This window comes from Tamandua tetradactyla, chromosome 1 (genome assembly GCF_023851605.1).
Source record: "Tamandua tetradactyla isolate mTamTet1 chromosome 1, mTamTet1.pri, whole genome shotgun sequence".
NCBI lineage: Eukaryota > Metazoa > Chordata > Mammalia > Pilosa > Myrmecophagidae > Tamandua > Tamandua tetradactyla.
Genome location: NC_135327.1, coordinates 46,042,480 through 46,062,891, shown reverse-complemented (window position 1 = coordinate 46,062,891; position 20,412 = coordinate 46,042,480). Strand labels below are relative to the sequence as shown.

General features: G+C 36.3%; 1 protein-coding gene and 1 non-coding gene across 4 annotated transcripts in view; one reads left to right on the top strand and one right to left on the bottom strand.

Moving 5' to 3' along the window:
* MACROD2 (mono-ADP ribosylhydrolase 2) overlaps window positions 1-20,412 on the top strand; it is a 2,249,967-nt gene that overhangs the window by 799,325 nt on the left and 1,430,230 nt on the right. For all 3 annotated transcript variants that reach the window (XM_077115113.1, XM_077115111.1, XM_077115108.1), the window contains exon 5: window positions 7,827-7,943. In XM_077115113.1, coding sequence (XP_076971228.1) covers window positions 7,827-7,943 — 117 coding nt within the window. The remainder of the gene's footprint in view (window positions 1-7,826; window positions 7,944-20,412) is intronic.
* LOC143653253 (U6 spliceosomal RNA) lies at window positions 4,483-4,587 on the bottom strand. Its single transcript, XR_013161199.1, has one exon. It is a non-coding gene; the product is annotated as a U6 spliceosomal RNA (small nuclear RNA).

Below are 20,412 nucleotides of genomic sequence, written 5' to 3'. Positions count from 1 at the left end.
GTCTATGATTGGATAGAGGAATGAGGATGTCCCTGAATAAAAACTGAGTTGCATTTTTTTCCTTCCCAATCAAACTTGTCCGTAAGGGTCCCTCAAAAGCAAAAAATAGGTGAGCTTTTGAGGGACCCTTACAGAATACCAGAGATATCTTCAATTTACTAGCTAGCATCTTACAGCATTCGTCACCAATTGATAAAACTTTCACCTGAATTCCTTGTTATCTCCTCACTCAGACTGTCTCTAGGTTTCCCCAAAAATATGATCCTCATTCTCTGCGGGATACTTCAGTAGCATCTACCTTGAATAAATCTAGCCTTATTGTTGTTGGAAATATCACTTCCTGGTAGGAGCTGATGAAACATGAACTACTTTAAGGTCATATGACTGCCAGATTGGCATCTTCAATATTCTTTTATCTGTCATTCCATCTTTAGTAGTATATGTAATACTGCCTGGCCCCTGCAAGGATCTGTTGGGGATTTGGGCCACTATGGTATTCCTTTTCCAATGTTTTTCAGTTCAGAATTCCCTAGTAATTAATACTTCTTAATGGTCAATTCTGAAACCCAGAATTTTAAGGAAAATGCCTCATCTACATTAAAATAAACACTGACATTTAGAAATGGCTTCAGGCTCCAAGATGCAAAGTCCACCCCACACAGTGACTGACACAAGACAGAAGTTTATTTTTTTTATCTCATTCAATCATAAGTCTGAAGACAAGTAGTTCAGGGCTAAGGTGACATCACCAAAAATGACATCTAGAATTTAAGCACCTACCACACCAGTGTGCAGCTTTCATGCTTATACTTATATTCGGCTGCTGGAGACTGACTACCATGTTTGAGTTTCATACAGTAAAGTGTAAGAATGGGAAAAGCAAAAAAAAAAAAAAAAAGAGATCTGTGTCAGTGAGTCTTCTGATTGAGCTTTCCTGGAAGCTCATTGAGTGGCATCTGCTGCTATCTACTTGGCACCTATACCTTTGTCATCTTTGAAAGGAATGTCGGTTAGAGATTTTTATTTGGGCATATAATCATCCCTATCAGAATAGGAAATCTGTTAGTAAGGGAAATAATCATTGATTGTGGTAAGCAACCAGCAATCTATGTCATAATGCTCTTTTCTTTGGTTGGGAATTTCTTTAAGGATGAATGCAGACGTGGGGAAGGAAATACATGGGCTACATCTTAAACTAATTTGTTTGTTATGAAGTTAGCATCAACTATATATCTTTATCATAGTGTGAGCAGGATTTTAACTAGCTTGACTTTCTCTCTGTCTAACCTAATGATGACATAGAATTCATTGATTCATACTTTTTCCAAGAAAAAAAATGATGGTGGGGGAACTGCTATAAATATTTCTGAAAAATATTCTTTTGTTCCCATTTATGAATCCAAGTTCAACAAAAGAAAGAGAATCACTGTTTCTTAGGGAAACATATAAGTTAGTAGTTTGGTATTAGATTCTAGAAAATAGATGCTTCTTCTGGTTTTTAAAGATTCACTCCCTCATTCTTTGGATTAAGGATGTAGTTAAGTGCATGACTGTGGTAGTTAGGGTCAGGTGTCAACTTGGCCAGGTGAAGGTCCCTAGTTTTGTTACTGTGGACATGAGCCAATGGCATTTGAAGCTCATCTGTTGCTGATTACATCTGCAGTCAGCTAGGAGGCATGCCTGCTGCAATGAATGAGGTTTGATTTAATTGGTTGGAAGCTTAAATGAGAGAAGCTCAACGTAGCACAGCCAAAGCAGCTCAGCATACCTCATCTCAGGACTCGCAGCTCAGCCCAGGCCCTTGGAGATGCAGAAAGGAATCACCCCGAGAAAGTTGTTGGAACCCAAGGGCCTGGAGAGAAGACCAGCAGAGATCTCCCTATGCCTTCCCATGTAAGAAAGAATCTCAGTTGAAAGTTAGCTGCCTTTCCTCTGGAGAACTATACATTTTTAACTAAATAAATCCCCTTTTATTAAAAGCCAATCCATCTCTGGTGTGTTGCATTCTGGCAGCTTTGGCAGACTAAAACAATGGCCCATAACTAAAAATTGCTCCAAGTTCCTGAGCTAAGAAATGTGTAAATGTTTATTGTATTATGTTTGTTATTACCTGGGATCACAGCCCAAATCTCATCTTCAAATTGACCAGCAAGATCAGGAGGTTCATCAAATGTTAAAATAAATTTAGTTTGAAATGCTAGTGATCAATGAAAGAGAGGGATAAGGGGTGCGGTATGTATAAATTTTCTTTCTGTTTTCATTTTATTTCTTTTTCTGAATAGATGCAAATGTTTCAAAAAATGATCATGATGATGAATATGTAACTATATGATGATATTGTTAATTACTGACTATATTTGTAGAACGGAATGATCAAAGTAGGAATGTTTGCGTTTGTTAGGTGTTTTTTTGTATTAAAAAAATAAGAAATTAAAAAAAAAGATCATGGGGTTCATAACAGAAGATAATTTTTAAATCAGCCAAATCCAGGTCTCAATTAGCTAACCCAAACTCTGTGTCTGTGAAACTTGAAGACGTGAATTTTCTTGGCATTGTATTGTGTTTGCTCACAGATATTTTTTCTCCTCTCTAAAGGGAACACTGACTCGGTTCAGTACTTGACACATAAATCTTTCTTCCTGGCTATGGTAACTCTAGGTGGAATCAGCTTTTCATCTGATTACTTCAGCTATTTTTTTTCCTTTTCCTAAGAGTTTAGGACAACTATTTATCAATAGTTCTTTGTGTCTATATTTGAGATGGAGTTTTGTTTTGTATATTTTCTAATGATGATGATGTTGCTACTGATGGCTAAATATATCAATTAATTTTTTTTAGTGACAAAACAACCTCAAAGTTTAGTGGCTTAAAACAACTGTCTATGTAACTTAAAAATCTATAAGTTTGTCATAGAGCTAGGTAGTTCTGTTCTCAGATGGGCTTACTCATGCGTCTGTGGTTCTATGCCAGTAACTGTTGTGAGTGCTGGCTAGTCTAAGAAGGCCTCATGTGGGATAGCTCATCTTAGTTCCACATGGTCTCTCAGCAGGCTGGCCTGGACTTGTCTACACAAGCTTTTGGAGTCCTGAGCAGGATTCCAGAAGCTTGAGCAGAAGCATAAAACACCCCTAGAGGCTTAGACAAACTGGCACAGAATCACTTCTACCTTTCTCTGTTGTGCAAACATGTTGCAATGTCCATTTAGATTTAAGGAGTGGGGAAACTGATTCCATCTCTTGATGGGAGGAACTGCAGAGTCACACTGCGAAGGACAGACATACAGAGATGGGAATAATTGTAACAGAGACAGGGAATTGATTCTAGAGGCCTCTTAATTGCAAAACTGTTGACTCCAAAATTTTTTTATTGTCTATCTAAAGTTTTTGAGTGCGCACCTATATGTATGTCTTTTTTTACCTATAAATGATATATAAGTAATAATGACAATATATATGTTAAATTTTAGTAAACTTTAACTCCATTCTTAAATTTATAGCTAAGAATACAAATGTCAATAAAAATTTGCATATTTCCTTCCTTCATATATAGATGTCTTGTGGTCTACTTTGGTGTAAATATACCAAGGACTGCCCCATGCTCAAGGCATTTCATGATCACCATATGTATGTTTGAATGAAGTAATGTTTAATCAAAACCATAGTTGCTACTGGAGTTCAGTTTTAGATTCAGTTAATATTGTGTGCTTCCAATGCAAACTGTGCAGGGCAGGGACTTTTTGGATATTTGATTAGGTCTTAAGGAATGTCAGGACATGATTTTAATGAAATTTAAGGGAAATCTTCTGATTTCCAAGAGTCAGGACTCATGGTTTTGTGCATCTCCGTGAATACCCTACTAATCCTTACAGGCTCAGCTATGCATTTCTCTCTGGAACTTTGTCAAGAAAAGAAAGCAAGGTAGTATGGAGAAGCAATTCTCAAAATTCTCAATAGACAGTGTGCATTAATATTATCTCAGGAGATTATTAAATGCAATTTCTGTGGCCGTACTGCTAGTAACACCGATTCTATGGATTTGGGGTTAGGACTAGGAATCTGCATTTTCATCAGGCTTTCCAGGTAATACTGACTATACTTTGAGAGCCACAAAATCTGAATTCATATCTGCCACTTAAGAAGTGGATGACATTGGGCAAGTCATCTATTCTTGTATTAGTTAAGTTTCTTCAGCAGTAAATGGGGAAGGTAATACAGACCCTGGTCACCTTGCACAATTGTTATGAGAATTGAATATGGAACCAATTTTGTGAGAAGGGCTTTATACAGTGTAAGATACTAACATGTGACACATTCCCAAAAGGCTCAATAAATACTTGTTGATCTTTTAAGAGACATATTCTCCATATTAAGAAATTCTATATATTATGGATTACTCTTATCAGTGAAAATATGAATTTTGGCCTTCATATCCTATTCATTTGGATTCAAAAGAAGGGACGATGGTTTATACTTTTTTTTTTTTTTTAATATGGAACGCTTCACGAATTTGCATGTCATCGTTGTGCAGGGGACATGCTAATCTTCTCTGTTGTTCCAATTTTAGTTTATGTGCTGCCAAAGCGAGCACATTTATACTTTCTTGCATGAATGGAGTTAGGAGAGAATAGTGGTTAAGAACATAGACTTTAAAGAGACGCTAATAGCTCCTACCTTTAAATGAGATAACATAGCCAACATTTACTCATATTTGCTATGTTCCAGGCATTACTCAAAGTGCTTGTCATTTAGTGACTAATTTATTCACCAAAAAACCCTATGAGTGTGACTTAAAGGTCCAATGAGGGTTGCCATTTTACAGATGAGAAAATCAAGGCACGGGGAGCTCAAATGATGGCTCTAAGACTCAAATCTCTGCCAAACTCCAGAGTCATCCTCTTTCTCCTTTTCTACACTGCCTCTTATGAAATGAAAGCTTGTAAGCCACTTCGCACTCTAGCATGCATACAGAAAACCTTCAAAAGATGTGACATTTTATTGTTACTATTAATAATATTACTACTATTTCATTCCATAGCAGTTTCTTTTAGAATACCTGTGCAAGGTAGTTGTTTACGAAATTTATGTTGATTTGATTGGAAAAGAACCTTGTTGTATCCTCTTGGGCTTGTGAGAGATATATTCAATGAGAGGAGCCTCTTGTTTTTGAGATTAATATGATTTGTGTGGCTGCTTTTAGATTACATTATTATCTCTTATTTACAAGAGAAGATTAAATGAATATGTGCAGATCTAAGAACTTCAAAATCCCCCTTCCTAAAAACTGTTTAGAAAATTGTCTTTGTAAGAAAGAAAGAGACCTCATAGGATCAATTTCTAAAGTAACTGGATTCTGCTAAATTGTGCTTTTAGTATTTTTCAGAATGGTATTTAGCACTTCTTGCTCATTCTTTCTTTGCTAGCTTTCACATTCATTGGTCCACAATACCTGAGATGAGCTCTGGTTCAGTGCTTTGTGGCTTCCTTGGTCTCTTCCTTTCTCAGGATCAACTTATTCCTTTGTTTTTAAAGGGGAGAGCTTTACCTGAGGAATGCCAGAGAGGCAGATTGGAATCTATGGGAAAAAAGAAATCTTAGGTCAAAAAATGTGATGTGGTTTCATGTCCCATCTACTGAGTCTTTATTTTAGTTACTTAAATAGTGGGCTAAGACCCCTATAAAAACATTCTCAAGCTCTAAAGCTCTCAAGTAATGATGATGAAAGTAAGAAACAATTCCCCAAAAACAAAACTGAAACTCATCTTTCTATGCCACTTTCAGACAATCCAATTCTCAAGACTACATTCTAAGTAAACCTAAGGTGACAGCAAAATATGTAAAAAATCCTTTCAATTTAGCCTTTGCTAGATAACTGGAAGAAATATGTTGGGGAGTCAAAAACCTTTGTTAGTCATATGCCTTCAAGCAACTTGGCCTGGTTGTCAGGATGGGGAATGACAGGTGTGTCCCTGCAGCAGAAAGCTTGGCCTTTGAAGAAGCCGAAGCCAGATACCCCTCAGTCCTGACAAAGACCCGCCCTGTGAATGAGCTAAATGTCCACCAAAACTAGCTGACCATACCCCAGGTAGTTTCTACTCAGTCCTTGGCTTGATCTGTTTCTGTCACAAAGTCAGTGGGACAACTGTGAATTAGTAGGATAAGCTGGCTTTGGGTGTTCACTGAGTCTTCAGAGTTCAGCATGATTAAGGACTCTGAAACATACTTAGGAAAATTAATTTGGCCAAGGTAATATATTCTTTCCAGTAGAATAATTGGATTTTTTTGCATAAAATTTTTTAAAAATTGTAGTCATCAAACTGAATGAAAATTATCATTGTGGTATTTACAACAGAAGCAAACTACTATAACAAACTGCCCAAAATCTCAGTGGCTTTAGACAATAAAGGCTTATTTGTACTCAATTCAGGGTCCAGTATGGGTGGTGGGGATGGGACTATGCTTTGCATAACTAGAGGAAGGCCAGGAAGTACTTTTTAGCTGCATGTCCAGGAAGAAAAATAAAGACATGGTGAATTAGAAATATTAATCGTGAAAAATTCAATCTATAATTGAAATGTTTTTATGGAAATTTGTTGTCTTTTTTTTAGTCTTACAGTATATATTTCTTTAGTAGGGTCAAAAAGGCATGGATAGTCCTATTGTTCTCTGAAAGTTGTGTTCAACTTTATCTTTTAGACCTTTGAGCTCATGTTTTCTCCCTCCCTTCCCTGCCCCACCCCTACCTTTCCCTCCCCTTGCTTTCCCTCCCCTCCTCTCCCTTTTCCTCCCCTTCCCTTCTGAGTTGGGTCAGAATATGGCAGCCTGAATGCTGATCATTGCAATGTCCCTCCCTCCCCACACTCCTGGTGGAGTATGGAAAAGTACCACTGTGCTGTACTATATATCTTTACTCCATTCAGCCTGCTGCCTTTTTAACCTGACTCTCAGTGAAATAAATGGGCAAGTTTTCTAGCAGGAGACATTAGACCTGTGAAAAGAAGTGGGTAAATTTTCAGATTCTATGAATTGTAATGCTTCCATTATGGAACTGCATCACAAGATTTGTGACCATAACATTTTGGCTCTGTATTTAACTTCACCTTTTACTTTTAATTTTTTGGATTTGAGTAGCCTGAACACTTACTCAATATTTTCAACAATAGCTACACTACGTTTTCCTCCCAAATTTTGTTGAATTCCTTTCAATTTATTAAGCACTTACAAACAGTCGATCAATAAGGATAGCTGGGGATATGCAAAAGAAGATTTTCCCTCTGACTTCAAGGAGAACAAACTGCTAGAACAAACTTTAACAGTATCTGAAGGAAGATAATAGGATCTAAAGTCTCTACAACTTATCACTTATAATGTCCACTATATCATTGAAATTATTAGACATACAAAGAAACAAGAAAATGTGACCCAGAGTCAAGAGATAAATCAGTCAATATAAACAAACTCATAGATGAATTAGTAGACAGGAACTTTAGAAGGACTATGAGAAATCTGTTAAGGAATTTTCATGAAAAATGGTTATATTTCTTTACTCTCATCCCCCATGCCCACCAAAGAAACTGTCATTTATCATTGATCACTGCACCACTTCTAAAACCCTTCTACTTTTGCTCACTACACAAATCAAACATGCACACACAAAAAACATACTGTTTGAAAGATTGGGCATGCGTTATTTGGTAGATGTGTTTTCTTCCATGGGGCTATGATGATTTCCAAGAGGAACAAATTGAATTCATTTTCTCTTACCATCTAAAGTTTTATATTTATTTCCTAAAGGCCAAATGCAAGCTAACTCTTTTCTCTTTTCTTTAGTGGATGGCTGTATTCACAGAGCAGCTGGCCCCTGTTTACTAGCTGAATGTCGTAACCTGAATGGCTGTGATACCGGACATGCAAAAATCACATGTGGCTATGACCTACCTGCAAAATGTAAGTGCACCTTTTCTGAACACTGTTTCACAATCAAATGAGAACCCTCAGCTTGTTTTATTCCACAAATGAATACTTTGAAAAGAAAATGGAAGTGGTGGTATTTAATGAAATGCTCTTATATTCAGATTTTGAATGTGGTAAAAAAAAAAAAAGTCTCCAAATATATATATATATATGTTTTTAATTATAGATGATTTTTTATCAGTTCTGCAACAGGACACTTCTCAAATAAGGAAATAAAAATATGAGCAAAATACATACTAGTGTATTTAAATGCCATGACATGACAGCTTCTAGAAATGATGCCAATTTCTTATTCCTTATTCAGGGTTCTTGATTGTGGATGTGTTTAGAGCAAAGGAGATCAAAGTGATGTATTGTGTTTTCAGCTGCCTTGTAAAGCTGATTGGCAATTACAGCAGAGGCATCTGTCACACTTTGCTTTTAGGAAGAGCAAATGGAATGTGGTTGTCAGTGTGAGAATGTATTTGCTCTTTGAATGCAGAATGGTCAAAATTTCTATTAAATTTAAATAGAGAGAAGTATTGCATTTGATTGACCTTGTTGCTTAGTTGTTTAGCCAACTGGGTGGGTACAGTATGGGATGAAAATACTGAGAGAGAAGTCAGTTACAGGCACAGCCCTATTATCATGTATCTTCAGGGCCTGGGATGAAGGTAGAAGGTTTCATGGCACTGTTATGGTATACATTGACCTGTAAATTGAGACACCAATTTATTGCTTATTGCATTCACCCACTTTGTATAATGTTGCCTGATTTGTGAATGCATTCTATTAAAAGCAAATTCTTTTTGTTTTTGTTTTAGCATCGGAAAATGTTTGACTAAAAAATTATAACCCAATATACAGGTTCTTATTTGGACTCTCTATAGGCAGATTGTATAAGAAGTAATTTCCCGTGGATAAGTGTGAACAGAGAGATCATGTCTCATATTAGAAAGATTATTTTAAAGTACATTTAAATTAGAGTGTTTTGTAATAAATAGTAATATATGAAATAATATTTTATAAGCATTATAATACTGCATTCTAGATTGCTCTCAGTGGGTTACTGGTGAGGGCATATCAATTACATATTGTTTAATTTTTTCTTTAATGACTTCTCATTTCTTTTTCTTTGTTAGTGTTTTTCCCTTGTGTAAAAGAGTCAAATCATTTGCTTAATGACCCCTCACTCCTATTTGGAATATATATTCTTGTCAAATGAAGGTTTTTGCATACAATGGTGTTTAGAGTACCTATCCCCTCTGGCTCAGAGAGCCCATGATCTGAGCATTAAAGGGTTTTCCCTTTCCAGGGATAGAGAGCGCTGTATTTCAGGTGATGCTCCTTTTGCTGGTTTCACCCCATGCTGCTCTTATGATATAGCTGACCTATAACATCCTGAGAACAAGCTGATTGTTGATGACTTTTAGGCTTGTGTCTCTGCTGAAACCAAGTAATAGGCCTGGTATTCTACTGATTCACTACTTTCATTCTTACATGGATTTGCTAATTCAGGTTGCTTTCATACTCATTTCTATTTCTATATATGTATATTTAGAGCACCATGAAAACACACATAAAACTGTGGGATTTCTGGAAGAAGCTAACCTCAGAATCACTAAATATGACCAAGTAAAATGGTGCTCTAATGTTTGGGTTGACACTGTGATTATGTTTCTAATGTGCTTGCTCCAGTTTGACATTGCTCTGAGTAAGCTATTCAGTTTACTTGAATGCTATTCAGCCTATTTCAGGATTATTGAGAGCAGGCACATACCAAGCACTGTGGTACAAAGATGAACAAGCTGGTACCTACCATTGAGGATCTCCCATGATTAGTCATGTTTTTGAGCTAAGGTGGGATTTCTTGGTTATCCCCAGGCAAGTGGTGCTTTCTGGGACAAGGACTCTGGACTTGGAAAGTCAGTCTACAGGGCTCAGTGCAGAGTCCTTCTGTGCTGAAATATGGAAAGTCTGGCACATACTCAAGTCACTGCACATACCCCACAGCCCACATAGGTATGTCTAATGGAAAGCCATCCAACAGGACAGAAATTACCAGACTGCTGTGGCAGTGCCACCTCATGAAAAATTGTGAATAGATCCTGGTGTTTCTATATATTTAAAAATATTTATAATTTATGTTAAAAATGTAAAGGAAAATAACACAGATGAGTAATAATAGTTTCCATTTGTATGCTACTTTATAGGATTTCATGGTACTTTCACAAGCCCTTATATTTTAAAGTATTTTTTTATATATATGATTTGTATTCATTTTCCCTTTTCCTATCCCTTGGAGATGTTTTCTTTCTCATCAATTTGGTTCATCCATTTCAAAGTCATTAACAATCCACAGATGTGCTTTTGTAGTGAGAGAATGAAAAGGGAACTCATTACATACTGTTTGGGTCATTTTCCCTCTCCATATTTAATAATTCCATGACAGTTTGACAGCAGAGACTAGTTCATATCTGTTCTCAGTGACAGCAGGTTTATCATTATAGGGGCACTAAAGTCAGTCATCCAGCCACATGTGATAATATCTTTATGCATCAGCAATTTGTTTGGAAAATGCTATTGTCTGGGTTACAGGCAAACTTAGTAATTTTGGACTGGGCTTTGCTTCTTTTAGGTTTGCTATATTAATCTATTCATAAATGGTTGTATTTGAATTCACTATACTTGTAGTCTCTGTTCTGTAACTGATCGTCATTGTTGAAATGATAAGCCCCAGGGGTTTAATTTTCTCTACTTTGGTTGTTTTGAATTTCTTTTGGCTTAGGAATATCCAATCATTCTTTTCAAAAACAATTTTAAGATAGAATTCTGCCATTATTTCATTGACAGTTATTGACAAGGAAATGATTTAGGAAGGTGATGAAGGACTATTTAATTGAATTTTTTGAGGATATTTACTTTTACAATAGCAGATTTTTTTTATTCATTTAAAAATTTAGATTTCTTAAGATTTTAAAAGCAGGTTGACATGTGAGCTGTCTCTGTTCATGCTGTCTTCATTCTACCAGATGGTTTGTCCATCTCAGTCACAGTTCTAATGCCAATATCTAGCGTAATGTCTCCATAAATATGTGTGGAATGAATTTGAATAAATGAGTGATCAAATGAATGAATCATTTCAGGTCCTTTTCACATTTTCACCTGGAAAACAGATTTTTAACTGTTGCCCCTTCTTCTAATACTCTCCCTCCTTCAATCCATTCTGCACAGTCCTGATAGATTAATATTCCTAAATAGAGAGTTTTTATAATGGTCTATAGAACTCTACATGCTGTGATCTTCTTTACCTCTCTGACATCATCTCCCATACTCTCCCTTGCTCATACATGTGGCTTTGCTGCATCTCAGTGCTACTGAATTTGTCTTCCTTCTGCCTGGAATTCTATTGTCTGGATACCTAAATGACTTGCTCCCTCATCTAACTTTCAGTCCTGCCCAAATATAACCTTCTCAGGTATTGCTCTAACCAACCTATTTAAAATTACTTCTCTGCTTTGCTCCTTTCCACCTGTCTTCCAGATTAAGTTCAAATATCATTCCTGCCCTGAAACATCTCTTCCCTCATCATTTCAGCTAAAAGCACCCTCTTTTTTCTTCAACCCCCAGAATTCTGCATGCCGATGCTTGGAGGGCGCATTTTGAATACTACCTTTTAATTTTATATATGCAAACCTTCCACCTTCCTAGCAGAGTCCTTTTTTTATAATGGACACTAGAGGTGGTATGTAAAAGAAAGTTATGCTAATATTCCAATATAATTATGAAATTAAAGTTAATTATCCTTTGCGTTCTTTAAATTACATTTTATCAAACATCTAATTCCATAGTCTTCTGTCTAAGAAATTTACTGATGGAACTTCCCCTAAACAGGAAAAAATAAAAATAAAGAAAACCTTATCCACTTTATTTGATGATTTTCAGCATAGCTTATATGCCTATTCTATTTCTTGAAAATATTCCACTTTTAGGCTTTAGGGCTGAATTATCATTAAAGATAAATGGAAAAAATATTAAAGCTGTATTTATGAAATGGAAGAATCTGTTTCCTTTCTTTCCTCTACTTAACCTTTAGGGAACATCAAAGGATAATATTAGTATCCAGCTCAGAGGTTTTCATTAATCATTTGAAAGGGAACTCTAGGGTAAGAGACCATCGCACAATATGTTTGAATATCATAGAGCGGTATGAATCAGAAGTCTTCTCTTCCCAGGTGCACAAATAACCAAATGATAATAGCTTAAAAACTACTGTTGAAAATAATTAGTACTTCTCTTATGTCCTTCATCACGAAATCATAGTACTCTGAAACACTAGCTCATCAGTCTCTTTGAAATTCCTATGAAGAAGTGACATGGCAAGTGGTGATCCTTCCAACACAGGTTGAAATTCAGGTCCTTGTTAAATCTGATGCTCCCAATAATGTATCAACTCAATATTGGAGGCATGGCAGTGGTACAGTATTCGGGAGCTAGGTGGAGAATCTATGGCAGGTATCGGCCAGGCACATTGCCTGTTTTAGTAAAAACATTTTATTACAACACAACCTTACTCATTTGTTTATATCTTGTCTATGGTTGCCTTCACATGGCATAGTTGAGTAGTTATGATGGACTATATGGTCCACAAAGCCTAAAACACTTCCTATCTGGCCCTTTACATCAGAGGTTTGCCAGTCCCTGGTCTATGACAGTTCCATGTTTTATAAAAGAAGAAGCTGAAATTCAGAGAAGTTAAATATTTTTTGGCTTGAATTGAATGTAAGTGACTTACTCAGATCACTACTAACAAAAGTGGGACTAAAGTAGCTGCCGCTCATCTCTTGGGATAATCCTTGCTTCTGTTGCCTCAACGGAACATCACCTCAGGAGGAAGATCTGAAGCCTTTAAGATCTTGTTGCAGTGCAGATTATAAGGCTATTTTGGAAGGAAAAAAAAAAAAAACATGCCTGGAATAATTGGTCATTTTTCTCAATAGGGCCAGAACTGTAAAGAATAAGTCAAGTCTCTAAAGGGAGATCTAACTTAAGCCACCAGAGTATTAGGTAATAAATCTTTATTCCTTGGTTCCTTAAAGATTGTTAACTAATGTGCTGAAAGGGAGCCTGCAGTCCTGAGGAATTCAGTTTCCAAAGTAGGTAATGTGTAAGATGGCTCTGACTTAGTCCTCTGCAAAGTGTGACCTGAGTTTGGCACAGTGGTCTCCCAGCTGGTATCTGATTGGGTGGGTGGGGGGATAGGCATGCTGGTAAGAGTGGAGCTCAGCAGGTCTTTAATGGAGATAGCCCCTTCCATCATTAAATGCCTCATATTACATAAAGAGGAAAATGGATTGTGGAGAACATAAAATCATCTTTCTTCCTGAAAAGGAAGATGAGCTGTTCCTACTAAAATCAACTCTAATTGATTCATTTTCCTTAAATGATTTAGGAATTTAGTTTCTATTTGAATCTATTTCATCATAATATAAATATGAATAATTTATATTAAGCAATTTCATATATGTTATGCCCTTAGTCACCCTCGTGATGAATATGGAAGTAAGAAGCACCGAAAGATGTTAAAATTCAGAGTAGTAATTCTCAAAATGTGGTTCCTGAAGCAGAAGGAGCAGCATCACCTGGGAACTTGTTAGAGAATCAAATTCTCAGGCCCCCATGATGAGCCTATTGAGTCAGAAACTCAGTGATTTAACAAGCCCTCAAGGTGAGTTGCCACGGCAGTAAGTCAACCAAAAAGACCCTCAAGACTGGACTGTATAATTCCAGAAACATGCAGAGCTACTCAGTTCTGTTATCCCATCACCAAAGTCATTGCTTTCCCATACACTGGCAGTATAAGAAAGCACTGGGGGCAAAAATTGCTTAAATAATCCACATGCCATTCAGATAACCTACGCTTAGATTCTTTTCTTTTCTTTTCTTTTTTTCTTTTATTTGATCCATTATGTCAAAATAAACTTCATCCTAAGGTGGCTATGTAGTGAAACAACTAAATGATTCTAATATTAAATACTTGCCTTTAAAAAATATTTACATTTAGAACTAGGTAGTATTTACATGTATTATGAATGTAGAATGTTCTCCTGTCTTTTCTGACATGATCTGACATCTTAGTAGGCCTGCAGGAGACTGTCCATACCTTCTCTGTTCTTATGTGATCAATAGGAAATAAGTACATAAATCAATTCCGGGTAATAATGTAAATGAGATCTTGAAGGCAATTCCTGCTGTGAAATAAGAAGTCAGCAGCGACACTGGCATTAACCACAGTGGGGGTAATCAGCTTTGGATGTGTTTAATCAGAGTTATCAGTTAAGATTAAAAAAAGAACCACTGTTGTACAGGGATAATCATTTTCAGGATTTAAGGTATGAATATTTGAAGCTATTCTCATAAATTAAAGTCATCAGAATTGCTTTGAGTAATTTAGGATGCTTTGAGTTCAGGCATAAGCAAACAGCAAAGGTTAATCTCAGAGCCATGGTAGTTAATGTGCAGGGATTGCAGAAAATATTTATTGAAATCCATAGCGAGTGATAGTCAAATGATTTTTCCCCCAGGCTATAATGTTCCTTAAGCTATTACTAACATAAATGATATGATCTAAAAAGGGAGTGATAGAACATTTTATAAATTTAATAATTATCCATGAAATTACTAATCCCAATGATTGAATATTAGACCTCTTTATAGCTTCATTAGAGATTATTACAATTGAAAATATTTAAAGAACCAAATTCCACATTATGGAATAAAAGATTGATTCTGGGTCAAGAACACTAAGTATCAAGGTAGAAGGTCTGAAAACAAGTCCTGAATCCATGCTATGCTAACTGCCCACTAAAGTCTTTTAACCTCTGTGCTGTGTTTCCTCATGCGTGTTTATCTGGGGGTAGAAATATCTATCTCAAGAGAGAATCTGTTAAGGAATATACTCAGAACCACTTATTAATAGTGCAAAGCATCCTATAGACATATGGGTCTATTATTTCTTGTAAAATACTCAGCATACATTATTTGCTTATTCAAAAATGTTTGTTGTGTACTTATTCTGAGCCAGAGTGCTCTTCTAGACTGCAGGAGGCCATAGTGAAGAAGACAGCTGAGGTCCCTGTCCTCTTAGATCTTAGGTTCTAGTGGAGGGAGAAATGATACATACATTTACATAAAAACAAAGAATTTCAGATAGTGACAAGGATATGAAGAAAACAAAACCTAGCAATGGAATGCAGCATGGTGGAAAGGGACTACTTTTCCTTTGATGGTCAAGAAAGGCGTTTCTCAAGAGCTGCTATTTGAGCTGAGTGAGAGCAACACTGCCATCTGGGAGAAACGCATTGCAAGGAGGCCGAAAAAGTGCTTTTACCACTCCTTACCACTGGGTTAAGAAATTGCCTTGCCTGAAAAATGAGGATACCATTTAAAATGAGAATAGTGCATGAAGTTTCAGTTGTTCTTTCTTGCTATGAATATTCTGCTTTACTTCTTATACATGCATAATTTTCATGTAGCTTTTGAAGGTAGTAGAGATGGTGTTTGTGTTGCTGCTGATGGAGCTGGAAAGAATTTTAATGGTCACTTATGCTGACTTTATGATTTTATTGATATGAAAGCTGAAGTCCCCAAAAAGAGGTTTTTTTGTTTTGTTTTGTTTTGCCAGGTATGCAGTAAGAGACAGAGACAATATTAGAACCTGAACATCTTTTTCATAGCACAGTGCTCTTTCTGCTAAACTGTACTCTTTCTAGTCTCCTTGATCTCTTATAGGAATCTTGTGAGAATTCAGTAAGCTATTAAGTGAGATGATCTATATGAACATACTTCTGAAATAATACTTTCTTTCTTCATATAGCATGTTATCATTAATAGTCATTTTAGATGAGTTACATGTAAATTAATTATGATCCCATAAGCTCTGCCAGCAAAGTTCAAGACAATTCATTAGAAAATATGCAGCAATGACTGGTGTCTGGGAAAACTCAGGAGTCACATATGGGAATTAAAAAATCCTATACCATCTTCAAGACTCAGATATTTGCTCCTCCACCATTCCAGTAAGCTGTCATCAGAGAAAAGGGAAACTTCTCAAAAATTGCTTTGATTGCAGCTGTGGTAATTTTAAAGTTATGTCCAGAAATTCTGCAGAATTCCTGCTCTCAAGAGATGGAGCTTAATACCCCTCCCCTCCGTGTGTTTTGAATTTAATGCCTACCTTCTGAGATTAGGTTACAAAAAGGCTGTGGCTTCCATCCTGGTTGCCTTCTCTTGCTCTGTCTCTTTTGAGGCACTCTGGGGAAGCCAACTGCCATGCCATGTGGCAGTCCTGGAGGTGGGGGCTATGGAACTAGCTAACATCTTATGGGTATACTCAGCAACCCTGAGAGGCCCCCATGGTAAGGAACTGAGGACTGCCTGCCATGATATGGATGAGCTTGTAAGCAGGTCTTCTGAGGCCTGCCAGTAGCCACGGGAGTGACTTTGGGAGCACATCCTCTGGCCCCAGAAAACCTTTAAATGCCTGTTGCCTAGGCTAAGATCTGACTGCGACTCTGAGCCAGAAACACCTGGCTAAACCACTCCCAAATTCCTCACCTGCAGACCCTGAATAATGATGAGATAAAAAACATTTGCTGTTTTACGTTTGGGGTAATTTGTTCCATAGCAATAAGTAATTAATACAGAAACTATGACCATGACATTTATAAAGCAAGATAAGGAACCCACTGACAGAGTGGCTGGTATCTATCATATTTTTTTGTGATACATGTCCTGACTAGCTGAAGTCCTGGCTGAGCCACAGGCTTAAACTGAAAGGAAAAAGCAGAATAGAATTTGGCTAATGTTGCACTTAATCAGGGGTCATAAAATCAGACACCAGTCACTGCTGCATATTTTCTAATGAATACCCCTTCATAGTAGAAAACCTAATGTTATAAATAGATATTTCTGTCATTATACATATATATATTAGCAGATTATATATATATATATATATATATATATATATATATTAGCAAATTAGTTGATTATGGTCAAAGAATCTAGAGGCCAGCTTCATAAAGAAGTATTAGAAGGAAAACATACCAAACCAAACACACAGTGGAAAGTCTGATTTTTTCTCAAGCATTATTTAGTCTTTATACTTGTCACTTGCATACTTTTTACTGATTGGAATTGTTGTTTTCATTTTGAAGGGAAAAATTAACTTGGCTTCTCTTCTGTGTTGATGCTACAAGCCAAGTAAAGCAGAGGTAACTTCCTATTCCCATTTAGAAGCAATGCCCTTCTAAATCTGTTTGCTCTACCAGGTGGTATGTTTCCCATTAGCTCCTTCATTTTTCAGAACCACCTAGAGTTTGCTCCATTTCTAATCACTCATTATTTGTGAAATCCCTATAATTTCCTAAGGCTTTCGGAGGCTTTCTTCTTCCAACCTGTGACATTTTGGAAAAGATTTATTTCCCCTCTGTGTTTATTTGATTAGTGAAGATCATCAGAGACAACCTTAACTAAATTTCTGTAAATTCTCTCTCTCAAGTGTAGTCTTTTTTTGTATTTTGAAGTCCAGTTACTCATTTCAAGGTTTTTGTTTTTGATGAGCAACAGGCTATATCAGAAATCCCTGTATTGGAAATCCCATTACAGACACTCAGTTTTTGCTTTCTTATATTATGGCACATGGTGCCAACCACTTGTCTTTCCTTACATGGACAGTTGATTTTGTTCCTGCTTTAAAGTTACTCATACTTGGTATATTGTATCATAAATATTCTAGCATTTTTTTGTGTATTCTGTCAGTGTATTCTCCTTATGCCGAACACAGATTTCCTTCTGTACTGTGGTAAGTTTTATGAGATGGAATTCAGGAACTTTTCCAGTTTGTGGGTCTATTTGGGAAAACAGTCTAGGGGAGTTTGGGCCCTAGTGATCCCCCAGGATATCTACAAGGAGGCATCGTGGTGGGACAGGCAGAAGAAGATTAAATATTGCAGTGGAAGGACAAGCAGGATGAGATTTTACTTCTCTGTGGATCCAGGACATGTCCTGCCTGTTTTAAAATTAACAGAAGTTATTTTGGTTATCTTCATCCTAATAATATCCCCTGCCTGAGTAAGTGGGTGAATAAGAAGAATGACAAAAGACTGAGATATCCCACATCAAAATGTATCCTCTAAGAAGGGCCAGTGCTCTGCATTTTGGATATTGCATAATTAGCATATCAATTCTTATAGCTATACACACAGGGAGGGTGAAATTTATAGGACTGAACATCAAGAAAGTTAATGCTTCAAGCCTTTCTTCAAATTCCCCTGTTGTCTGAAAGAGCAATGTTTCTCTATATACCAAATTAATTGGTTGTCATAGCACCAAACCTGTTACCTTAAACATATTAATTACACTCCAAACAACATCCTCTCATTTATGTCTATTTTCAGATTAACTATCATTTTCCCTTTAAGACTCCATTTAGAAATACTGGAATCAATACTTTAGTGCTTGTGTGTAAGATGTTTCTACTTATTATTCAACATAGTAAATTAGAAACTTTTTATTCATCACTGTCCCTGAGGACAAACATTTGGTACAATGAAGGTTTTTGTAAAAGTCACACAGTTAGAAGATTTTAAAACAGAAAAGGAACCTAGAAATCACTTGTAAACAACTGAAGTTAGTTTCTCCCATGAGGAAGTAGACAAATATTTTATCCTGTTGTTTAAGACTGTAGACTTTGTATATAACAATCTCTGTGATCATAAATTTTTATTCATTCAGCAATCACTGATTTACTTCCTAATAAGTGCTTGCCTTTTGGAAAATAATAGTGTGCAAAATTGACATGTATTTTGTCTTCATGGAATTAAGTTGAGTTGAATTTAAATGAATTAAGTGATTTGCCTGAGATTACACATATATTTAAGTGAGAAAGACCATGGCAAGAATCCAGCGTATCAGAGTCTTAGTCTCTGATCTTTTCTTCTTTTCCATTGAGATTTTGTTTGGGAACTCTTATAATGAGAAGATATTCTGGTGTTGGCCTTCTGGCCTCATACTTTTGATTTCATTGCACAGTGGCCAGTGGAAATGGTCAATGGATTCTGATACATTTGATCCCCAGTATGGGTAGACAGTGATTTGAAAACCTTTTTCAATAATTAACCATGATTTGATATCCATGTATTTAGGAAGAAAAACTTTAAATCTCTGGTTCATTAAATCTGCATGTCAAACATGCATTGTTATACAATATGAAGTTAATTAAACATAGGCTAATTCATTATCTACTATTTTATCCTGTATATGTCCCTTAGCTGCCCCTTTTTAAAATAAACTTGATATATATCTGTCAAAGCATATGCACCAAGTTATATTTTGCCAGATATAAAACACCTGGATGAGGAGGGGGTGGAGAAATCCTTTACTAATTGTCTAGTGTTATTATCTTCCCACATTTTAGTTGTGTTTCCTCTTGATTTTATTTATTCATTTTTTAGTGTTTATTAGTTGCTCTCAAAGTTTTGTTAAGTAATTTGATTGATTGATTTGTGGCACAACTCACTTTAAAGATGGAATTTGTAGCCATGTGGAGTCAGAGTCAATAAACTAGAAATTCTTAAATGGACGACCTTCCTATCTGGAACTCTCTCTTCATTGAAAGCCACACCATGTAAAATGGTTAAGGACATGGATTTGAAGCCCAACTTTCTGGGCTCTGGGTTTGGGGATGTTATAGAACTTCTTTGTCCTTCTATTTTGTATCTGAAAATGGGGATGCAAACAGTCTCACATATTAGTAGAAATGTTGAGAATTACATCAACTAACTGAGGCACTGCCCTCCTCACAGAAAAAACTGGATAAGGTTAGCTGTTTTTCAGTAAGGTCAGCCTGACCACATTCTAAAGGATCACCCCATTTTTCTCTATTCTCTTGCCTTGTTTTATTTGACATCATGACCCTTATCATCTTCTGAAGTTATTTTTCATATTTATTGATTCATGTGTTGAATATTTTGCTTCTTCCACTAGAATATAATCTTCATGAAGGCAGGGACTTCACTTTGTTAACTGCCATATCCCCAGATCCTAGGATGGTACACAAAAACTTTGTGAATGAATGAAAGATATACACAGAAAACTTTATCTTTAGTTATTGGCAGAGGTACGAGACGAACCAGACTAAGAATATGTTTTGGTTATATTTTGTTAATTTGGTTCTTTTAGTAATTCGACTAATAGTTATACACAGTCCAGATACAGCATCAGTGTATGGAAAGATCAAGAGCCCTTCTTTGACTTTGGGGAGTTCTACCAGGAATGTTCTTAGATATGTTGCATATCCTTTTCCTATTTTTCAAAACTCTGTAGTTGAAGTAGTAGTGTCAGGATGAAATAAATCAGGGCAGAAGAGGTTTAAGGCACTTTAATTACCTGGGACCATGTC